Source organism: Haliotis rubra, unplaced genomic scaffold (assembly GCF_003918875.1).
Source record: "Haliotis rubra isolate DU_JTF1 unplaced genomic scaffold, ASM391887v1 Scf38, whole genome shotgun sequence".
In the NCBI taxonomy this organism is placed as follows: Eukaryota; Metazoa; Mollusca; class Gastropoda; order Lepetellida; family Haliotidae; genus Haliotis; species Haliotis rubra.
This window is the reverse complement of record NW_025767057.1, coordinates 2,619,497-2,640,622: the sequence shown is the minus strand read 5'-3', so window position 1 is coordinate 2,640,622 and position 21,126 is coordinate 2,619,497. Positions and strand designations below refer to the sequence as shown.

Here is a 21,126-nt window from a genome sequence, read left to right as displayed (position 1 = left end):
CATTTCTGTTTTATTTCATATTTTAGTCCTGTGTCATTTTGCTCATGGAACATTTACTTCCCTACCTGTGTATGAATAGGAAACATTTCTTTCTTTCTTTTGTGTTCGTACAGTATCATCAGTGTATTATGTACATAGATATAAATTATGTTCTAATGCTTTTCTAACTGGTTTTCACTCTCCAGTTTATCAGAAATTTAAATAGAATTGACATATTTTAAAGTATGAGACCAGATATTTAAGCAGACTGTTTATGCCCTATGAAATATAAAATTTCATACAATATTCATGAGTCGTGGCATATTTCTTATCGTGAATAAAAATTTATCGTGAGACGTATAACGATAGTAATTTTGCGATATTTTCTAGTCATTATCCTATGATCCAGCCTGAAAATGATGTAGATTTTAGAACTGAAACAGGTATGTTTTCATTCAGAAGTGAACATCTTGTGAGAAAATGTGTATGGACAATATGTTAACTAGGCAGCGAGGATTCCTGCACACTAAGTGCACTTGGCAGACAATTTAGGAAAACATTGATATTGTTCCCCATATGGGTCAGTGAAATACTAGTCATTTCTACAAAATATTAACAGCTGGCACTAATGTGGAATATGAATTGGGAAATTTGTAATTTCATTTTGGAAAATTTGTAATTTCAGTTTGGGAAATTTGTAATTTCAGTTTGGGCAATTTGTAATTTCAGTTTGGGCAATTTTACCAACATAAGCTGCAGCCTTCCAGCAGAACATCAGCCTCTGAACTGGTCTAGATACATCCCAGAACATGGGCCTAATTAACAAAACGGACTTGATAATTGACTTACGATCTTTCTTTCAAATTTGTAATCTCCTGAAGTAAGTGTATTGTAGAAACAAAACTCAAGCATATGAGATGCATCCAGTGTACTCTTAACTCCCTTAATCACAAGAATTGGGCAATGTTCCCACTGAAGACTAGTTGTGGCCAGCATGGGTTATTTCTGTCCAAGTGTCTAAACCTGCATCGGCCTGCTCAGGACGACCTTCACCTGAGGAGGAGTACCATTCTTTATTTTATGAGTGTGTCTGGCCAGAGAACCGAGCGTTGTACCAGAGGCATACTCAACCGATCAGTGGAATTGCAGAGTCAGCAAAACCACAACGCATTTTGAATTTCCATGTAGACCTGAGCCAGGCTTTATTTTTGTGATGTGTACTTATTAGATGTGATAAAGCAAAGTCTTAAGCACACTCTTCAAAGGGTGAGGGTTTGGTATTGATTACCAAAATGTTTCTTGATTATACCCTTGCTCTGAGCTGAGACTGGTAGTTTTACATAATTAAAGTTATGGCTGGCTATGAGGCAATTCTTACTTCAATATTTATTAAGATATTGCACAATCTGTGTCAAACTAAGAGTTTATGTGTTAATTCTCCTGGGTCTTGGAGTCATGCTAGAGGAGATGAAAGTGGACTTGAATTTATAGTACTTGTGTTTGGGAAATGTATTAGTTATACCCCTCATTCTGCAGCAATACTATAAGAAATATACACAGGTGTTTACAAAATGTTTGGTTATGTAACACTGATCTATCTACAGACTAAAAGGATTGATAAACAATTAGCCATTATGTGTGTATGGTGTTCATTGTTCATTTAGATGGATATAAGGATAGTTAATGTTTTTACAAAGTAACAAACTGTGAAGCTAATGCCGCTTTGAACCAGAAACTGTAAGAATAATGATGTTCCAAGTTGTAGACTGGTCTAAGGAAGATATGTGAAGTAGAGACTGTAACAATCTTGTTTTAAACCAGACCATTAGGATAATGTTGTTTGAATTAGACTGTAAGGATAATGATGTTTGAAATGGACTGTGAGAATAATGTTGTTTGAAGTAGATTGTAAGTAGATTGTAAGGATAATGATGTTGTTTATATTGAATTAGACTGTAAGGATAATGTTGTTTGATGTTTAAGAAATGTTTGAGACTGTAAGAATAGATGTAAGGATGATGTTGTTTGAATTAGACTGTAAGGATAATGATGTTTGAAATGACTGTAAGAATAATGTTGTTTGAATTTGTAAGATGATGTTGTTTGAATTAGACTGTAAGGATAATGTTGTTTGAAATATACTGTAAGGATAATGATTAAATTAGACTAAAAAGATGATATTGTTTGAATTAGACTGTAAGGATAATGTTGTTTGAATTAGACTGTAAGGATAATGTTGTTTAGAAAAGATAATAGATTGTAAGGATAATGTTGTTTGAATTAGATTGTATAATGTTTTGAAATTGTAAGGATAATGTTTGAATGTAGACTAAAAGATGATATTGTTTGAATTAGACTGTAAGGATAATGTTGTTTGAAATAGACTGTAAGGATAATGTTTGAATTAGACTAAAAAGATTATATTGTTTGAATTAGACTAAAAAGATTATATTGTTTGAATTAGACTGTAAGGATAATGTTGTTTGAAATAGACTGTAAGGATAATGTTGTTTGAAATAGACTGTAAGAATATTGTTGTTTGAAATAGACTGATGTTGTTTGAATTAGACTGTAAGGATAATGTTGTTTGAAATAGACTGTAAGGATAATGTTTGAATTAGACTAAAAAGGTGATGTTGTTTGAATTAGACTGTAAGGATAATGTTGTTTGAAATAGACTGTAAGGATAATGTTTGAATTAGACTAAAAAGATTATGTTGTTTGAATCAGATTGTAAGGATAATGTTGTTGGAGTATAATATTGGTCAAGCCATTGTAACAACAGTGTTGTTTAAAACAATGTTGTTTGTCCCAGACCGAAAGGATGATTATGTTTGAACCACCGAGTGTTAAAATAATGTTGTTTGAAATGGAGACTGTAAGGTAAATGTTGTTCAGACCAAAGACTTTAAGGATGTTGTTTGAACCAGAGACGGTAAAGATACCGTTGTTCCACTACAGTAGTGATATTGACATTTATACTGACATTTGATGTATCTCTTGCATGATACATAAACATGAAGGTACAAGATATATCTGCACTGTATCCTTACGCTGACCGCTTTGTTTGCAGCTTTCATCTATGCAACTGGTGCACTAGGTCCAGTCCTCGGCTACGCTCTTGGGGCGCTTCTCCTCCAGTACTACGTCGATACCTTCATCTACGACGTGGGACTCACCACATCCAGTCCCAACTGGATTGGGGCGTGGTGGGGCGGCTTCATTATCTGTGGGCTCTTACTCCTGATGCTGGCTGTTCCTTTCCTTGCCTTCCCTAAAATTCTCATCCAGGAAAAGAGGAAGCTGATGGAGCTCAAGGCCAAGGAGGACCTGTTGTCTCAGGAGGAGGATGAAGACAAGGAGTATGGGAAGACTATTAAAGGTAAGGTAGAACTGAAACTTCCCAGTGTATAGATGGACGAATATTTGGTTATCTTTATTATGAAAATGGTGATGGATTTGTGCATCAATTTTTGGTGCTCTATTACACATTGTCGTGTGTTACGAAAAGTTATATTGAACAAATCTCTGAAATCTTTTAGAGCTGGTAGACATAAACAATCTCTTAGAGGTAGTAGACACAAACATTTTGAGCACAGCCCATGGTGCTTGTGGTGTTAAACATCACTCACTCACTCACTCACTCGGGGTGGTGGGGTAGCCTAGTGGTTAAGGTTTTTGCTCGTCACGCTGAGGACCCGGGTTCGATTCCCCATATGGGTACAACGTGTGAAGCCCATTTGTGGTGTCCCCTGCCGTGACATTGCTGGAATATTGCTAAAAGCGGCGTAAAACTAAACTCACTCACTCACTCACTCACACTTGAAATGCCTTTAATATTGCTGCAACTGCAGTTGGCACGATTTAGTCTCTCGCTTGGGTTCTATCTAGGTTAGTACTGCACATAGCGCTGCTGATGCTGCTCATCACGTGGGCAGTAGTTTTGTGCAGGACAAAATATTTTTGCGCATAATATAGCCATGACTGGGAACAATGGTCTCGTGTAAACAGCTACCTGCTGGTATGGTGGTTGCATGATTAAGTCCTTGGTGGAATAATAGATCAGCATGTGGCACCAGTGATGGCATGTTTGCTTCAGGAGACGCTATCAAACTGGTGATTGCTTTAGTCATGTTTGCCAGATATTGTCCTACCTGCTACTCATGTTGGAGGTCATTACGTGGGGAGAATTGCCTGCAGTTTTTTGAAATGTTGTTTTGGAAATGACTTCTATTGTAAACGAGTGCCATGGGTTGGGGATATCGTGATCATGATATTCTTGGTGAGATACAGTGGCCGAGCGGTACAAGTGTTTTGTTCATGATTGGAAGATTGTTAACGTGTCACAAAACCATAGTTTGGAATGTTGCAAAATTCACCCTAAGACCTAGGTCTACTGCAAGTGATGCTTACGACACCTGAGGCAGAAATTAGCAAAGTGCTGTAGTTTGATGTAAAAATACATTTGGTCAGTTGTACCAGGGAACTTCCTTTGACCTAATAAGGTGTTCCCATTTTTCTATTTCTTTCACCTATGTTTGAAGACATTGTCAGACCACACTCCTAATTCTCACATTTACTCCAGCAAAGGCCATTGAAGCAAAGCTGATACTATCTGAATGTAAGATCCTAGCTGTTATGAAACAGATTTCCAGTCAGTTTCTGCCCTTCTTGTAAAAAGTTGATTTCATTACAGCTTGATTGCATCTCTCAGGAATCATAAACAGTTCACAAGCTCCTCAATCCAGCAACTTGCAATCACGTGAAAACATTGCATCTCCAACCACTGTACATAACATGCCCAATTTATGGACACATCAATACGTTTTCAGAAATCTAACTGACTTCATGCCCTGACTTAAATTCTCTTACTGTAGAGAGAAGTGTTAAGTGATGGACCTAATTAGACACAAAAATCACATCTAGATATTTCCACGGCAGGAAATTGACAGTAACCTTTGAGCTATGATCTGATTATTGTAGGGTACCTTCACAAATACTCCAGAAGGAATTTCAGATTCATTGATTAAGCATGGCATAAGTTCAGAATGAAACAGCTGCCTGGAGGATATGTGCGACAAGGGAGCATCGATTGTCTTAGTCTGTGCCAACTGCTGCTCCCTCTCCTTGCATGGTAACCAGTGTCTTTCATTCTAGTGAGGGATTTAAGCTTATTGATAAGTCAAATATTTTAAAGTCTTTTAGTGTGTAAATATTTGTGAATTTGTGCATGTCAGGTTCTGATCAGCATTGAATATTGAAGGCTTCATATTTAAATTTGAATTCTGAAAAGGTCTCCAAGTGAAAAATGCCAGAGGTGCCTTACCTATATATATTTTCCAAAGAAGATAGTTTCAGCTGTTCTTGGCTGTCTTAATCACTGGACATGGATTCCTCTCAGTCAGGATCACTGTACAGGGGATTATGTCAGGATCACTCTGCAGGGGATTATGTCAGGATCACTGTACAGGGGATTATGTCAGGATCACTCTGCAGGGGATTATGTCAGGATCATTGTACAGGGGATTATGTCAGGATCACTGTACAGGATCACTGTAGATTATGTCAGGATCACTGTACAGGGATTATGTCAGGATCACTGTATGTCAGGATCATTATGTCAGGATCACTGTACAGGGATTATGTCAGGATCACTGTACTGTCAGGATCAGGGATTATGTCAGGATCACTGTACGGGGGATTATGTCAGGATCACTGTACATGCAGGATTATGTCAGGATCACTATGCAGGGATTATGTCAGGATCACTGTACAGGGGATTATGTCAGGATCACTATACAGGGGATTATGTCAGGATCACTATACAGGGGATTATGTCAGGATCACTGTACAGGGGATTATGTCAGGATCACTGTACAGGAGATTATGTCAGGATCACTGTCAGGAGGGGATTATGTCAGGATCACTATGTCCAGGAGATTATGTCAGGATCACTATACAGGGATTATGTCAGGATCACTGTACAGGGATTATGTCAGGATCACTATTATGTCAGGGATTATGTCAGGAGCACTATACAGGGGATTATGTCAGGAGCACTGTACAGGGGATTATGTCAGGAGCACTGTACAGGGGATCATGTCAGGAGCACTGTACAGGGGATCATGTCAGGAGCACTGTACAGGGGATCACAGGAGCACTGTACAGGAATTATGTCAGGATCACTATGTCAGGGTCAATTGCAGGAATGTCAGGATCACTATACAGGGGATTATGTCAGGATCACTGTACAGGGGGATTATGTCAGGATCACTGTACAGGAGATCAGGATCTACAGGGATTATGTCAGGATCACTGTACAGGGATTATGTCAGGATCACTATGCAGGGGATTATGTCAGGGATCACTGTACAGGAGATTATGTCAGGATCACTATACAGGGATTATGTCAGGATCACTATACAGGGATTATGTCAGGATCACTGTACAGCAGGGGATTATGTCAGGATCACTGCAGGAGATTATGTCAGGATCACTGTGCAGGAGATTATGTCAGGATCACTATACAGGGATTATGTCAGGATCACTGTACAGGGGATTATGTCAGGATCATTATGCAGGGGATTATGTCAGGATCACTGCAATAGATTATGTCAGGATCACTGTGCAGGAGATTATGTCAGGATCACTGTGCAGGAGATTATGTCAGGATCACTGTACAGGAGATTATGTCAGGATCACTGTTCAGGAGATTATGTCAGGATCACTGTACAGGAGATTATGTCAGGAGATTTTTTGCATTGTTTTTATTTTGACTTTAAATACTTATTCAAAGGTCTCTAGGTTTATGGATTTTAGAAATATTTCAGGTTTGTAGCCAGTTGTTGAATCCTACAGTTCACATTGTATACAATTTCAACTCAAAGCCTAGAGAAATGTTTTCACTGACACATACAGTGGAAACAACATAAACTTTGATATTTGTTTACTATGTGTAGAAGTCTGTCTGGATATCATTATACAGGAAATGTGAACATGGTACCTTCTTCACATGTACCATGTGTCTTCAACCATTTGTTTGGTCTAATGGTCAGTGTACCAGGTTACTACTCATTGGGAGTCTGTGGTTTGATTCCCATCATCCAAACACCCGTGAAGGTCCGGGTTAGAATATTGATCTTCAGTAACCCACGCTTGTCGTAAGAGGCGACTAACGGGATCGGGTGGTCAGGCTCGCTGACTTGGTTGACACATGCCATCAGTTCCCACTTACGCAGATCGATGCTCATGCTGTTGATCACTGGCTGGATTGTCTGGTCCAGACTCGATTATTTACAGAGTGCAGCGTAAAACTAAACTCACTCACTCACACCCATCATCCAAAATGAATATGTTTCCATTCTTGTCTTTGATTTTAGTACTATTGACACTGTAAACACTAGCCCAAACTCTATCTGCTTCAATCCCATCAGGTCTTACTCGGACAAAATCTCGTACCAAGTCGCACATAAACTATGTGTTCCATGAGGCCGTGCATGTTAGCCATTTTTTTACTTTTATAATAAGTAAATATGTTTCAAATTTCTCACATCATTTGAGGCATACTCTGCTATCCATGAACTACAATCCTCAACATATGACATTGTTTTTAGGACAAAATTGTGTTTGTTAGCAAAAAAGTAAAAAGTAGAAAAGTGTCCCTTTCTCCCAAGAAATGAAATATAGTCCTACTTCCTTCCTCTAAGCCATTTATGCTGTCCAAGTAAGATCTGTGAAATTATACTTAGTATATAATTCTTACTGAGCAAAAGATATGTTTTAGTGACATTGGCTCATTCAATGCTTTCATTTGTTAGAAGTGAGTGAGTGAGTGAGTTTGGCTTTATACTACTATTGAGAATATTCCAGCAGTTCTCATGGCGGGTTTTTGCTGAGCAAATACCTTTACCACAAGGTTATACCACTGCCCCTTTTATAGTTTATGAATTCGGCCCATTGTAGCAGGACATATTGTTGTAAATAATTGCAGATGACTTCTTCCATTGTTGATGACATCACAGTTATATTTGATGTTTCCCCGAAATTGACTTCACTAATATCTTCACTTGATCTTTATCAAGAAACCAACCATTATCTCTTCTTGTATTTGAAGAAAATGCAGGATGAGGGATTGATTTTAGACTACACTGAGGCCATTTTCAACAAAAAATATTCCCAATTTCTCAGAATCATGAAATAAGAGCATGAAAAGAAACTAAATCTGTAACAATATTTTGATTTAGTTTTACTTGCCAAAGGCACATAGTTTAGAATTCCAGAGAAACCCTTTGACTGATACTAGTATATTGATTATATGGTACTTGTATTTATGGAGTATCTGTGTCCTTCATCAAATATTAGGGGCAGCGGAGTAGCTCAGCTGTTAACTTGTTCGCTCATGCCGAAGGTCTGTCTTTGAGTCCACATGAAAGTACAATGTGCGAATCTCATTCCTGGTGTCCCCTGCCATGATATTGCTTGAATATTACTGAAACCTAGTCTGTCATACAGACCCTGAAGCAAATACAGTCAAATCCCCGATGAGTCGAATGCCGGCGTCTCGAATATTATGCATAACTCCAAGTACCTGTCGGTCCCGACCATTCCCTGTTATAGTTGTCATCATTTGAATACCGGTTACACGAATTCGTCTCATAAATATTTGGTCCCATGAGATTCAAACAACAGCAATCTTGTATACATAAGCCGAAGTCAGTCAATGAGAAGTTGATTGGTGTAGCAAATTGATCCAATTAACAAACCAGCGCGGCTCACACCTTTCCGCCATTGACGGGTGAGTTCAAAAGGCAGATTAGTGATTTTACGGAAATCACTGTCTGTGCTAATCAGACTGGAACTGATAAGGTGTCCCTATTAGTGATATGGAAATCATTAGATAGACAAATGCTTAGGCGGAAGAATTAGGACTGGATCATCTTTTTTTTCTACCCTCATAGACATACCTATGTCTCAAATACATCGATAAGTCGAATTTATTACTTGGTCCCCACCGATTCGACTCATCAGGATTTTACTGTATATCAAAGAAAGCCCTCACAAGTCTAGAAAATATTGCAAGTCTAGATTTCCACAGTTTCAGGAATGAAGAAAGTCTCAGGGCTCCTTTTCATTATATTTTATTAGTTTTACTATGAGCTTTTTTTCTGTAGAATGTGTTGATTTCAGGGACTAGTTGTTAGTCTAACTGAAACCATACTCACTGATGAAATCATGTTTAACAGTGTGAGTATTGTTATTCCCCATGTCAATGTATGGTCACAATCTGAGTGTTCATAATTAGTCACTCAGTGACATATTTCATGGGTGTATCATCGTACCCCAGTGTTATTGGGTGTTCTTGATATCAACCTCTGGCTTGTCTGATACAGACTCAGAGTTTTACTCATGTCATCGTATCCCATTTGCCAAGATTGATGCTCATGCTGTTGATCACTGGATTGTCTGGACCAGACATAATTATTTACAGACCACCGCCATATAGCTTGAATAATGCTGAGTGCGGCATTAAACAACAAACAATTAAAACAGATATGTACAGGAGCCCCAAACATATTTGGAATACTGCTGACCAGCATAAAAAGCAACATGGCTCAGTGTTTGATTAACTGAAGTAGATATAGGAACTAGATGTCCTGAAACTCTCACTACAGGAAGATTTAAATATCACGTGCACATGTCCATTTACTTGGCATTACAATCCCGCTGAAAGTTAGAACAGTTAACAGTAGTTAGGAAAATATTATTTGCAGATATTATAAGAATCCCCCTGCCCAGTTCCTATCATTTTTTCTAGGTCTGCCGACATGCCAACCGGCAAAGGCGACCTCAAAAGCACCTAACACAACAACAACATTCCTATCATTTTTCTGATTTGTGTCAGCATCGACCTCCATGTTGATTGATCCACTTGGCCCCCATGGTGAGGCAACTGTCAGCTTGTTACCAGCCACCGAGCTGCACTCCCATCGATCTCTCCCTTCCATCAACCAGTTACTCACCCATTACATCATATTAAGTGATTGTGAGTTCCTGATGTATCTGTATGTGTGCCAGCTGCTGACAGCCAGGGAACATGTGCTACATATGTAGGATATGATTGGGGTGGCTTACCTTTATTGATCCTCCATTAAAGGCAATTATTTGTTGATGGATCTTTTCAAGAAGAAAACAGTTTCCCAACAATTTCATTATCTCCAGGCCAGTCTGTCTGATGGTGTTGCTGCTGACAATAATATACTATACACATAACTGTGTTACTGCTAATTGCAGGGGTGTTTTTGATTATAAGAAGGTTAACTGTTCAGGAACATTATAAAATTGGTATCTGGAGTAATCTGGCTCACTTATGCTAGTAATAGATGTTGTTCTGGAACATGGATTTTTTTATAGAAATGTCTGGGTAGACTCATGCTGAGTACACTGTTCTGATGAGTGAAACTTCATCTGACTTGGTAATTAAACAATACTCTTTCCTTCAATATCTCTCCCCTCACATTCAGCCTTGTTACACTGCCATTCAACATATCGACACTCACATTCAACATCGCTTCACTCACATTCAACATATCGACACTCACATTCAACATCGCTTCACTCACATTCAACATATCGACACTCACATTCAACATATCGACACTCACATTCAACATATCGACACTCACATTCAACATCGCTTTTCTGCAATTAAACACATTCATTCATTCATTTACACCATCACTTTGTCAACATGCATCACCTTTAAACTGCCATTAACATCACTTTACTCACTTTTAACTTTACCAACTATTCAACATCTCCACACTTCCATTTAATATCACGTTTCTTAAACGTTCACATTTAACATCGGTTTACTCACATTCAACATCACTTGACCCACATTCAACATCACCACATGTATATTCAATATGTCCAGAAAAGAGGAAGACTGATGGTTCTGCCCCCAAGCTGTATGATACTGAAGGACATTTAGAGAAGGTACTTGTTGTCCCCCTGCCTGTGCTGGGCAGTAAGTGTATTTATTACCTACAAGGGCGAACATATTGGGGTTCATATTTTTCATACGATGCCCTAGGGCAAATATCACTTTGTCATGGTGACGTGACGTCATGAACAAGGCTCTGACGTCGCGTTTCTTCTGTGATGTTGCGTTCTACATGCGGCGACGGCGGGTAGCCAGCCTGTGTTTGAAAGTAGATTTTGGTTTATTTTCCTCAATTTGAGGACTTCGGTAATAAACAGAATATTATGTTCGTGCCTATATCATACTATGTTTACGACACTCGTGCCTTAATTTCAGTATATCCCTAGCTCTCGCTTTAGGTACAGTGAAGCCCCGTTAGTCCGGACTCCGATAATCCGGAAGTCTCGCCTCCCGGGCGATTTCAGCTTGTTACCAATCTATGCCTATATAATTTGCCTCGATAATCCAGGAAATTCGGTTTCCGGAACCGGACGGTAAGTAGCTGTCACCAATCAGTAAAATAAACAGTAAATTGCTTCACAGTCCGGACACTGTAAGTCGTGTTCACGAACCGTAACAACACCGCCCGGCGATGTTTACTTAATTAACTGGCCAACTGGGTTGTTGTTTTAATTAGACATAAAAAGCTCCCGACTGAAGATACTGTACATTTACACTTTGATTGACACCACAATACAAAGGCGTGGATGACAAGTGAACTGTTTTGTGATTGGTTAATGTACTTTGACAGAGAGATCCGGTCACGTGGACTAAAAGTGATTTTGCTTTACGACAATGCTGCAAGTCACAAGTGTGCTTCGCTAACTTTGCGAAATGTAACCAAATACCACGTCTCATATTCAACCGATGGATGCAGGAATAATTCGGACATTCAAGGCATACTACAATAGATCGCTTGTTAGACATTACCTCACCTGTGCTGAGGAAGGACGTGATCAGACACGTCGGATCAACATGCGGATGTCACTCGGTAAAATTATTGATGTGATGAATTAAGCTTTACATTAAATGCTTATTTGTTTTATCCAGATTCGTGTCGTTTTTGTAATTCTTAGGGAAGCAACTTGGGTCTTGATTCAGTAGTCCGGACTATTCGCAATCCGGACGAATTTACTGAGAAACGCAACCGTCCGGATTAACGAGGCTTCACTGTACTCGTGTCGTAAACATAGTATGACATGGGCACGAATATAATATCCTCTATGTATGTCAGCTTGTATGTTGGTAGAGTATTCATCTACAACTGATTGTGGTCGCACTATACTACTGTCAGAAGTACTGACTGGTAGTGGTAGCCTCACATGTAGAGGGATGTACCTGGACTCCTGTATTTGAGGGTCCCGTGGCCTCATACTCTTAATTTTCAGGGGTCCTAACAACAAAATGGGGGGTCCCAGACACTTCAATATTATTATTAATACTTTATTGTATTGTGTATTATGATCATCGCATTGTTACAGTAATTAAATTGCAAATGATACCATAACCCAGCTAGTAGTAAACTCAGTGATAACTTATTGTTACTTGATTGTAATTTTTACAAAAAGTATTTGTACTTTTCTGCGTCCTTGTGGATGCGCTAATAAATTTTGTTGCGTCCATTGTCAATTTTTATGCACATAGGACGCAGGTATTCGCTTCCTGTAAATCCCTGCACTTACATACATAAATGTTACTAGATGCGTAAAAATATCTTGAAACCTTATTTACATCTCCCCTCTGTTATAGTTATGACATGGCCCAGAGAGCCTCTGCATCAATCAGACCTCACATGGCCTTGTAATACTCTCCACTTCATGCCCTACATTCTGTGTGATGCATCTAATAAATTAGAGGGGAATCCATTTAAGCAGGCCGTGATGGCATGTTGATGGGATTTCATCGATGAGTTTTATGACAGTATTAAGTGAGTAGAAGCCTGATGAAAGAAGCCCTCTTGGGGACACACAGGTTACAGGGTCGGCTACAGTTTCACTTCTCATCTAGAGTACCAACAGTGAACATGACAGACATGTCAGCTTTTCTGTCGTTTGATGCAAGCAGAGTGCCTTTATTTAACGATACTGTTGATAAGAATTCTTTCTACTCATTCCTCACATTACATTCACTTGGACAGTATATCAACTTATCAGAGCCCAACATCAATAAGAGTATACTGTTGGGACTGACTTTATCCTAGAGAAAGGAGTTGAATGTTACCTGTAGGACACCCTCCATATAAGGGTTTACTGTTACCTGTAGGATAATCTCCATATAAAGGTTTACTATTACCTTTAGGACACCCTCCATATAAGGGTTTACTGTTACCTTTAGGACACCCTCCATATAAGGGTTTACTGTTACCTGTAGGACACCCTCCATATAAGGGTTTACTGTTGCCTGTAGGATAACCTCCATATATTATAAGGGTTTACTGTTACCTTTAGGACACCCTCCATATAAGGGTTTACTGTTACCTGTAGGACACCCTCCATATAAGGGTTTACTGTTGCCTGTAGGATAACCTCCATATATTATAAGGGTTTACTGTTACCTTTAGGACACCCTCCATATAAGGGTTTACTGTTACCTTTAGGACACCCTCCATATAAGGGTTTACTGTTACCTGTAGGACACCCTGCATATAAGGGTTTACTGTTACCTGTAGGACACCCTCCATATAAGGGTTTACTGTTACCTGTAGGACAACCACCATATAAGGGTTTACTGTTGCCTGTAGGATAACCTCCATATAAGGGTTTACTGTTACCTGTAGGATAATCTCCATATAAAGGTTTACTATTACCTGTAGGACAACCTCCATAGAAGGTTTTACTGTTACCTGTAGGACACCCTCCATATAAGGGTTTACTGTTACCTGTAGGATAACCGCCATATAAGGGTTTACTGTTACCTGTAGGATATCCTCCATATAAGGGTTTACTGTTACCTTTAGGACACCCTCCATATAAGGGTTTACTGTTGCCTGTAGGATAACCTCCATATAAGGGTTTACTGTTACCTTTAGGACACCCTCCATATAAGGGTTTACTGTTACCTTTAGGACACCCTCCATATAAGGGTTTACTGTTACCTGTAGGACACCCTCCATATAAGGGTTTACTGTTGCCTGTAGGATAACCTCCATATATTATAAGGGTTTACTGTTACCTTTAGGACACCCTCCATATAAGGGTTTACTGTTACCTTTAGGACACCCTCCATATAAGGGTTTACTGTTACCTGTAGGACACCCTGCATATAAGGGTTTACTGTTACCTGTAGGACACCCTCCATATAAGGGTTTACTGTTACCTGTAGGACAACCACCATATAAGGGTTTACTGTTGCCTGTAGGATAACCTCCATATAAGGGTTTACTGTTACCTTTAGGACACCCTCCATATAAGGGTTTACTGTTACCTGTAGGACAACCACCATATAAGGGTTTACTGTTGCCTGTAGGATAACCTCCATATAAGGGTTTACTGTTACCTTTAGGACACCCTCCATATAAGGGTTTACTGTTACCTGTAGGACACCCTCCATATAAGGGTTTACTGTTGCCTGTAGGATAACCTCCATATATTATAAGGGTTTACTGTTACCTTTAGGACACCCTCCATATAAGGGTTTACTGTTACCTTTAGGACACCCTCCATATAAGGGTTTACTGTTACCTGTAGGACACCCTGCATATAAGGGTTTACTGTTACCTGTAGGACACCCTCCATATAAGGGTTTACTGTTACCTGTAGGACAACCACCATATAAGGGTTTACTGTTGCCTGTAGGATAACCTCCATATAAGGGTTTACTGTTACCTTTAGGACACCCTCCATATAAGGGTTTACTGTTACCTGTAGGACAACCACCATATAAGGGTTTACTGTTGCCTGTAGGATAACCTCCATATAAGGGTTTACTGTTACCTTTAGGACACCCTCCATATAAGGGTTTACTGTTACCTGTAGGACAACCACCATATAAGGGTTTACTGTTACCTTTAGGACACCCTCCATATAAGGGTTTACTGTTACCTTTAGGACACCCTCCATATAAGGGTTTACTGTTACCTGTAGGACACCCTCCATATAAGGGTTTACTGTTACCTTTAGGACAACCACCATATAAGGGTTTACTGTTGCCTGTAGGATAACCACCATATAAGGGTTTACTGTTACCTTTAGGACACCCTCCATATAAGGGTTTACTGTTACCTTTAGGACACCCTCCATATAAGGGTTTACTGTTACCTGTAGGACACCCTCCATATAAGGGTTTACTGTTACCTTTAGGACACCCTCCATATAAGGGTTTACTGTTACCTGTAGGACAACCACCATATAAGGGTTTACTGTTACCTTTAGGACACCCTCCATATAAGGGTTTACTGTTACCTTTAGGACACCCTCCATATAAGGGTTTACTGTTACCTGTAGGACACCCTCCATATAAGGGTTAACTGTTACCTTTAGGACACCCTCCATATAAGGGTTTATTGTTACCTGTAGGACACCCTGCATATAAGGGTTTGGTTTCAAAGTAACATATAAGTTAACGAGTTGAGTTTTACGCCGCACTCAGCAATATTCCAGCTATTTGGCGGCGGTTAGTAAATAATCGAGTCTGGACCAGACAATCCAGTGATCAACAGCATGAGCATCGATCTGCGCAATTGGGTACCGATGACATGTGTCAAGCAAGTCAGCAAGCCTCACCACCCAATCCCTTTAATCGCCTCTTACGACAAGCATAGTTGCCTTTTTGTGGCAAGCATGGGTTGCTGAATACCTATTCTACCCCAGATCTTCACGAGTAACATATAAGTGACTATAACCCTACATGTTACGTTTTGTTAGCGGACTTTGATAATGAAGAGAATGTATGAGCTTCATGAGGTAGACGTATCACTGCAGTGTAAATCCTAGCATGTTATTGTAATACAGCAGTGCACATGTTGCAATCATGTTCTGCGATATTGTGCTATCATTTCAATGTTCAGTTATGCATTTCATTTCATGTAATTTGCGATACAACTTTGTATTGGTCCCACCATACTCCATCTGTCATTCACTACAATGAAACTGATTGTCAAGGCAACAGAATATTTCACGTTTTTGTTTTTTTCTATGTTGTATATTTCAAATATCCATCTTGTATGATGTTCCTGTTTGGCATGCATTACATTTATATATCTAATATATCGCTCCATCTTATATGTGGGGGGTTGGGTAGCCTAGCAGTTAAAGCGTTTGCTCGTCACGCCAAAATTCCGGGTTCGATTCTCCCTCACTCCATGTTATGTTACATGTTTCAGATATCCCCCGGTCCATGCTACGCCTATTGAAGAACTCTGTGTATATAGTTGTGTGTCTGGGAATTTGTTGTGAAATCTCTATTGTGAGTGGATTTGTCGTCTTTCTTCCAAAATACATCGAGACCCAATTTGGTACTTCTACATCCGTCGCTAACTTATTTACAGGTGAGTCATATTCACATTAATCAAACAGGCCATCATGTCGTATCATATACATGTACTATTAACATAAGATCCAATTCCAAGCTTTGTTTCCTTATAGTTATTCCCGCTCTTTGATGGGCCCACGTGTTATCAACCTGTATACCTGTGTTACTTTGGCCATTCCTCTCATATTCAACTGTTTTTCAATACAAATTAGGATGTAACAAAGGCACGGCTCAAAGCTGGGTTAGACCCAATTCACTCTCACTCAATGCATCCTCAGTTACTAATTGTTCAAGTACATTTGTGGAGGGACATGGGTAACCTTGAGATGAAGTGTTAGTTTCAGTTAGGAGAGATGAGTTTGATAAAGTTACCACACATCGATATAGTATATGAATCCAGTATTTTCTATTCCCAGCCTTTGTTCCGAAAAGTGTTATGGAACAACAATCAGTCACAGTATATGTAAAATGTGCCCTGCTTCAGGTGGTATCGGTATTCCCGGTGCCGTCGTTGGAATCCTGATTGGCGGCTATCTCATCAAGCGATTACAGTTGCAGCCTAAAGGTATGTGGCCTATAGTAGGGACATGGTACATGAATTGTAGACGACATAAAGCTCTGGTAACGTTGTCCAGTTACCTTCATGAGAGTCGACTTATGACTGGGTGTCGAGACATCATCAGATTTTCTTGTAACCACTTCCAGAATCGTAGATGACATAAAGGTCTGCTAATGTTGTCCAGTTACCTTCATGAGAGTCGACTTATGAGTGCGTACCAAGACTTCATCAGATTTTCTTGTAACCACTTCCTAAATCGTGATGACATAAATGTCTGGTAACTTTGTCCAGTTACCTTCATGAGAGTCGACTTATGAGTGGGTGCCGAGACTTCATCAGATTTTCTTGTAATCACTTCTTGAATCGTGATGACATAAATGTCTGGTAACTTTGTCCAGTTACCTTCATGAGAGTCGACTTATGAGTGGGTGTCGAGACTTCATCAGATTTGCTTGTAACCACTTCCTGAATCATAGATGACATAAAGCTCTTGTTTTGTCAACTGTATATCAAATCACACTATAAATGTCAATATGTCATTAAACATGCAATATTGCCATGTAAACAATTACACATTAATTCCATGTCAACAGACACACAATATTTTCATGTCAATGAACACATCTCATCTGTCAGCAAACACACCTCATATCAATTTCAGCAGACACACGTTATTTCCTCATCAACTGTCTACATAATGTCCAAATAATCATTGGATCCCCATGTCAATCACTATGCAGTATTTCCACATCATTGGGCTTACCTCTTCTTGGTATCAACACACATTAGTTCCATGTCAACAAACTTACCTCATCTCCATGCCAACAAACTTACCTCATCTCCATGCCAACAAACTTACCTCATCACCATGTCAACAAACTTACCTCATCTCCATGTCAACAAACTAACCTCATCTCCATGTCAACAAACTAACCTCATCTCCATGTCAACAAACTTACCTCATCTCCATGACAACAAACTTACCTCATCTCCATGACAACAAACTTACCTCATCTCCATGTCAACAAACTTACCCCATCTCCATGTCAACAAACTTACCTTATCTCCATGTCAACAAACTTACCTCATCTCCATGCCATGTCAACAAACTTACCTCATCTCCATGTCAACAAACTTACCTCATCACCATGTCAACAAACTTACCTCATCACCATGTCAACAGACTTACCTCATCACCATGTCAACAAACTTTCCTCATCTCCATGACAACAAACTTACCTCATCACCATGTCAACAAACTTACCTCATCTCCATGGCAACAAACATACCTCATCTTGATATTTCGATGTCATCAAGCAAACATTTTGATATCAACGGACAGTCTATTTCCATGTCAATGGACACCTTATTGTCACATCATGAACACATGTCATCAACACGTCATTGAACACATGTGTTTAGTTCCATGAACATGCAAAATATAGCAAAAACACTATGTCCACGTCTGTTATTGTAGCTATCTTCAGGTCAAGAAACCCACTTGTTTTCAATGTCACCTGATCTCAGGGCTTATCCTGGACATCAGTATGTCCAGGTGATTTGAGGTAAGAGTTTACAAGGGGCGGTGGGGTAGCCTAGTGGTTAAAGCGTTCGCTCGTCACGCCGAAGACCCGGGTTCGATCCCACATGGGTACAATGTGTGCAGCCCATTTCTGGTGTCCCCCACTGTGATATTGCTGGAATATTGCTAAAAGCGGCGTAAAACCATACTCACTCACTAAGAGTTTACATAGGTACATTACGTCAGAGTTTAAAGATTGAGGAATAAATTACCCAAATTGTTACAGTGAAGCTAGAGACTATCAAAACTAGTTGCATGAACATAAGATTCCGTACACTAAGTTGGGCAATGTAGACTTAGTTACAGATGATTACTTCCTGATTGTAGCTAATAGCTCCTCGTACTGTGAGTATTATGTGTCAAAACTGGTCCAGATGTGTTCATTGTTTCCTCGGCACTGGACAAGACAATCCAGTGATCAGTACAATGTATATGAGTCATGATCCACACTGTCAGTGTAAGATGACATGCTAAATCACCAAGTCTGATTGATTTGGATTGCTGGGTACCAATATTGTCCAGGAGTCATCTTGCAGCACCTCGTCTGTGTTAAGTTGACGGACAATAACTCCCTTACCTTTGAAGACCAGATGACCTGGATTAAGTTCCAGGTTTGCTTAAACGTATCCATGGCTTCACTAAAGTTGTGAAAGTCTGCAACATGCATCATTTTTTTCTTTCTTCACCCATTATGATGACATGTAGTGATATAACAGAAATACTTTTTATTGTGGTGTAAAAACCCACTCTCTCCAGATGAAAGAACATAGGTATATTTGTTTTCCCAGGTCCGCTATTTAGCTTAACAAGAAGTCAAAAATAGAACTCTTCCTCCTTAGATCCAACTGTCCCAGAGACAAGTGTGTTGTTTAATTAGTCTGCTGCGACCTTGACCCCATTGCAGTAAGCTGTTTGTCTGAGAGCAGCATGTACCATCAGCCTCTTAGGCTGTTGACCTCCAGGAATCCAGAGACACTGCTCACTACAAGTAATGAAGTCGTTCTTTCCTCTACACTCAAAAGCCTAATGGGAACAAGTATTTTTACCAGCCAGTGTAGTCAGTATCCTATTACAGCCTGATTATTCAGGTGTATTCACTGTAGGTGTTACCCTTCACTGCTTCTTATTGCTGCCATTAAGTGAAAATAGAAGTGTCTTCAGGTCCAATTGGCCAGAATTTTAGGACTTTACGAGCTTGTATTGTAGATGTGGATGTGACTATGTATAAATACTTCATGATTGCTGCTATACATTGGGTCCCAGGTTATATCTATTTATGCAAATATATATAATATAAACTGTGATATATTGTGTATCATTTTATCACTATACAACCACTGCACTACAATATATTACCCTGCAGTCACTGTGTATATCAATATATCACATAACCACTGCACTATAATATATTACCCTGCAGTCACTTTGTATATCAATATATCACATAACCACTGCACTAGAATATATTACCCTACAGTCACTGTGTATATCAATATATCACATAACCACTGCACTACAATATATTACCATGCAGTCACTGTGTATATCAATATATCACATTAAAACTACTGCACTACAATATATTACCCTACACTGACGGTGTATATCAATATATCACATAACCACTGCACTAGAATATATTACCCTACAGTGACTGTATATCAATATATCACATAACCACTGCACTACAATATATTACCCTACAGTGATGGTGTATATCAATATATCACACCACTGCACTACAATATATTACCCTACAGTGACTGTGTATATCAATTTATTACCCACGTGGTCAACGTATGGGTAGTTTCATATTAATCTTGTACGTCACACGAGTGTCGTATCGCGTTGACCTGTGTCGTAACGACTTTACCTGAAATTCTAACGATTTGATTGGATAACCGATGACCTCTCAATTAGGTCACATTCTGACGTAACTATTTTTCATTCATAACAAACACGTGAATTCATTCATTCTACAACTTAAATGCATTGTGGGAATGTAAACATTGCGAACGTTGCCGTGTCGCTGTTTAATTGTGAGTCGAACTGAGACATTATATCTGTCGAAAAATATAAACGCAATGTTTCCACCAGTGATGTTAGCGAATGAAGCAACTGCAAACCAAGAAACGACGTGCAACGGAGTAGTTTACTGTAGGAGGCTGTACGGCTGCGATGACAACTGACATGCATCGCGGATCGCCGGTTACCATGGCAGTGACGTCATTAGTGTGGACGCCATGCAAATATTTTACTACAGTACAAAACTCTGCGGCAACCTCTTTATGAAACCGGTTTTTGGTTTGAAACCAAAACATAACAAAAATACGCTATTTTGTCAATTTAAATGCATGTAAGACGTGGGTAATAAATAAAATACCACACTTTCGGTCTCATTACATACGAATTATCACGAACTGGTGATCTTCCTATAAAGTTATCTGACCTCGCTTTCGCTCGGTCAGATACCATAGGAAGGACACTCGTTTCGTATAATTCGTATGTAATGAGACCTCGTGTAGTATTCTCTATATATCACATAACCACTGCACT

The 21,126-nt window shown here is 39.3% G+C and overlaps 1 protein-coding gene across 1 annotated transcript in view; it reads left to right on the top strand.

The window, feature by feature from the left end:
* Positions 1-21,126, top strand: part of LOC124286283 (solute carrier organic anion transporter family member 5A1-like) — a 45,633-nt gene that overhangs the window by 8,418 nt on the left and 16,089 nt on the right. Inside the window, exons 2-4 of the mRNA XM_046722637.1 lie at positions 3,053-3,361; positions 16,281-16,445; positions 16,914-16,994. Coding sequence (XP_046578593.1) covers positions 3,053-3,361; positions 16,281-16,445; positions 16,914-16,994 — 555 coding nt within the window. The remainder of the gene's footprint in view (positions 1-3,052; positions 3,362-16,280; positions 16,446-16,913; positions 16,995-21,126) is intronic.